The sequence below is a fragment of the Egretta garzetta genome, unplaced genomic scaffold (assembly GCF_000687185.1).
Source record: "Egretta garzetta isolate BGI_Z169 unplaced genomic scaffold, ASM68718v1 scaffold491, whole genome shotgun sequence".
NCBI classification, from domain to species: domain Eukaryota; kingdom Metazoa; phylum Chordata; class Aves; order Pelecaniformes; family Ardeidae; genus Egretta; species Egretta garzetta.
The window spans coordinates 311,546-315,185 of NW_009258684.1; the positions used below are offsets into that span (position 1 = coordinate 311,546).

General features: G+C 37.0%; 1 protein-coding gene across 1 annotated transcript in view; it reads right to left on the reverse strand.

Annotated features, from left to right (window-relative positions):
* The window catches only part of ZFAND3 (zinc finger AN1-type containing 3), a 111,958-nt gene extending 108,947 nt beyond the window's left edge, over nt 1-3,011 (reverse strand). The window contains exons 1-2 of the mRNA XM_035888697.1: nt 2,938-3,011; nt 1,009-1,049 (exon numbers count right to left, since the gene is read on the reverse strand). Of these exons, the coding sequence (XP_035744590.1) occupies nt 1,009-1,036 (28 nt within the window). The 5' untranslated portion in view covers nt 1,037-1,049; nt 2,938-3,011. The remainder of the gene's footprint in view (nt 1-1,008; nt 1,050-2,937) is intronic.
* Nucleotides 3,012-3,640: the final 629 nt, after the last annotated feature.

A 3,640-nucleotide genomic window follows, 5' to 3' on the forward strand; every position in this document is an offset into this window, starting at 1 on the left:
TTGGAAAACAGCCAGAGAAATACATGCATCATTTTGCTGAACAGCCTTTGACAATCTTTATTTCCCATGTGTTTGTTTAACAAAGTGATGCTGAAGCCAAGATATGAAATCTACAAGTCAAAATTTAGTTTTTGTAAAAAAAAAAACCAAACTCGTAAAAAGCCTTAAAATTTTTTTCTTTTTTTTTTTTTTGGTACATTTTGCCTTAACTTTCCAAGATTCTATGATTTTGCCTTGGAAACCAATGACCTTAAAAAAAAAAATTTCTACACACTCAATTTTAAAGTAATGTTTCATAGACAAGCCAATGACTGAAAGTTAAAAAAAATAATCTGAACTTTTTAATATTGTATCTGTCCCCCCAAGAGAAATTAAAAATCATGAACTATGACAGCACTTTTATTACAATTAAAAATAAGTTTACAATACTAAATACCACCAAAAAAAATTCAGAAAGGCAAAGCTAGAAAATGCTAACGGGAAAAGGTCAACAGCAATTCCTAACATTTTATACAGTAGAAATGACCTTGCAATGAGAAAATGATATGTAGGAATTGGAATTAGCCTCCTGATAAGCTACTGATGATTGTTCAAGGGCTGCAAGTTAAAAAGGAATGGAGCAAGAGGTATTCTATACCAATTCTTCCTTTTCATTTTTTATCTATAGCATATTTCAGAGGTTATTACAAAATAAATTCTACAAACTTCCAAATTACAATTCAGACCTATGCATTTTGAAAGCCACATCATCTGTACAGGAGCTGTCCTGACAGCAGAGCTCTGTAGTTCCGGGGTGTTCCAGAACTCCATAAACTTCAAGACCAAGGTTTAATCGGTATTTACAGAAGAGGTTCTTGATTAGCAAATAAATGAAGCACAAAAGTGAGGAAAATCTGATTACATATACACACTGAAAGATCTAAAACCCATGCACAAATCCTGAAGGAGATACCAACAATGTGGTTTCGATAATCTAACAAAAAACACAAAACCTTTTACCACACTTACCAGCAAAGCATTTGGAACAGAGATTCATAGTCTTGCTGGACCTGGGGCAAAAATAAAAAAAAAAAATAGAGCTAAAAAATTCATTATAATTCTAATCGATACAGGGAAGTTTTTTGGGGGAATGAAGCAAGGGTACAGAAAGGGCAAGAACTTAAAATGGCTACGAATCAAAGATAAGTGGCTAGAAGTAGCTGATCTAGGGACAGGGGGAAGAGACTTCACAAAGCAATCTCTTTCCAATTTAAAGAGCTTCCAAAACACAACTTCCACACATTTACCTCATATTTGAAAATAAGCTTACTTTACCGTTCAATGTATATGTTACATACTGGTCATTCGGATCTTTCTATTGCAATATGATAATAATGATAGACAGGAAAAGCCAATACATTCCACTTGAATATCAGACTCCCCTTGGCAACAGCTTTGCAGTCCTGACAAATCCTGAATACGGTACAGCAACAGAGAGATTAAAGTATTGCACTTATAAGGACACAGACAGATGTGCTCTTGGAAGTCTAGCTGGAATGGCTTAAGAAGTTATTACCTCAAGCTGTTCATTACTACCCTCAGCTGCATCCAACAGTAATTTAAAATAACCTGGCTGACTTTGCACTGACATGGACTAGGATAGTTCATATGATCCATCACTGTGGCTCAACTCTGAGGGCAGTAACCTTCAGCTGAGAGAAAAACAGCTGGAGAATGACAGCAATAGCTTAAGCCCCCCAGATGTCTCCAAAGTGTTTGGGCAATTATGCCACAAGTGTCCACCCCCATAAAGAAAGTCAGTAGCCCCCCTACCCCCATCCAAAAAAAAAAAAAGACTATAGACATCTCTAGGCAAATGATTAGGTAGTTTCTCTATGAAATTACCCAAAGCGATATACTACGGGAGAACAAGTTTCTCCCAGTTTTCAAAAAGTTCTCTTCTAACATCACAACATCTCTTTTACAAAGCGAGCTGGAGAATATTCTCAAAAGCTCTCCGCATCCCGAAATGTCTTTAGCTAAGAGCAACCCCATTTCCGTGCACGCTGCCCAATATTTGATTTGTTCAGTGTTCCTGAATCAGCTCTGCCATTATGTAGAAGCATTAACACCGTCCTGAGCAGGTCTGAAAGTACATGTAGACAGGCAAGGTTGTACCAGAACTGTCCATGCCCACAAGACTTTTTTGCCTCCCCAGGGCAGCCTCTCGCTGGAATATATTCTTTAGCCAAATTAATTGCATCTTTATCTTTAGAAATATGCATACACAAAAACAATTGAGACTACCAAACCAGTTGTTTTCTACTTCCAGCCAAACACGGATGGAATTTTGAGATGAGATCTGCATCTTACAATATACAAATTACAAAAATCAAAACTGCTTATTATCTCAAGACAAAATTTTGACATTTTTTTCAAAGCAATTATATCACAAATGAACACACCTATCAGAATTATAGAATTTTTTTTTCTACCCCCAGAGTTTGCAAATAGATAGTTTGAATGACTTTCCAGTAACAAAGTAAATCCAGACTTGGTCAATCATATCTTAGTATTAGTCACAACAAAACATTACAGATGCTTTTCAATTCATGCACATTTGAAAGCTGGTTTACATCAGGCTCAAGAATTCTAGAACACAGTTCACTGCAGATATGAGACATAAGCGTTTGCCAGCTATAGCAAGAGCCACAGACACATGAAAGCTAGTTTTAAATGCAAACAGTATGTGCACAGGAGAAAAGTTAATTCCCAGGAAAAGAAAAGCAGAACAGCATTTGTAGCCATACAAATACATCATCAAATTGGTATATATCCAAAGATTCAGTATCTATGTTGACAGTCTGCACAGATTATCTACCTTCAAAAGAACTGCAATTAAAAACAGCATGGTGAGTCAACACCTACAGCATTAGTGTGCTGCAGTTCAGTACTCACTGCTTATGGGTTAGACCTTCTGGAGCAGCTCAATATGCCAGGCAGGAACTTCTCTGCAAAGCCATTAAACCCCAGGGGCAGCAAAGAAAAAGAAAGGCAGAGTTCAGATGGTTCATATTGATGACATTGGAACGGGCAATGACAAATGTTTTCAGTGGCATAATCAACCATCTCAGCTGTTAAATATCAATCCAAAGCCTCGTATAATATTTACTTATCAGCACACCGACAATGGAAAACACACACTCACACAACATACAGCAATGTGAAAACAAAACAAAGGCTGCCATTTACTCCAACACACATAAAAAAAAAAAAAAAAAGATTTTCTGAAAGGACAGTGCTATTGGACGAGTGACCTTGTGAGCTAGATGACTTCAGTTCACTGCTAGAGTTTCAAGGATTGCTTTCTCTCTCATCCTTTTATATGCTTTTTTAAGGCATCCAAGTCAGTCTGAGGCTGCTATGCAAGATGAGAATCTAAACTTTGAGTGGGGTTTTTCTGCCTTTTCGTTTCTTTTACACAGTCACTTATGTCGCTGCAGATCCACCAACATGAAACTAGAAGGAAGAAAAATACGGCATTTTTTTTATTGGCGAGAGTAACTGTGTTGACCAACAATCAGCCCCTTTTTGAAAGCGCAGTATTTAGTTAGAGCAAGAGCTCTACAAAGAAAACACATGAAGCACTTTATGTGCATCA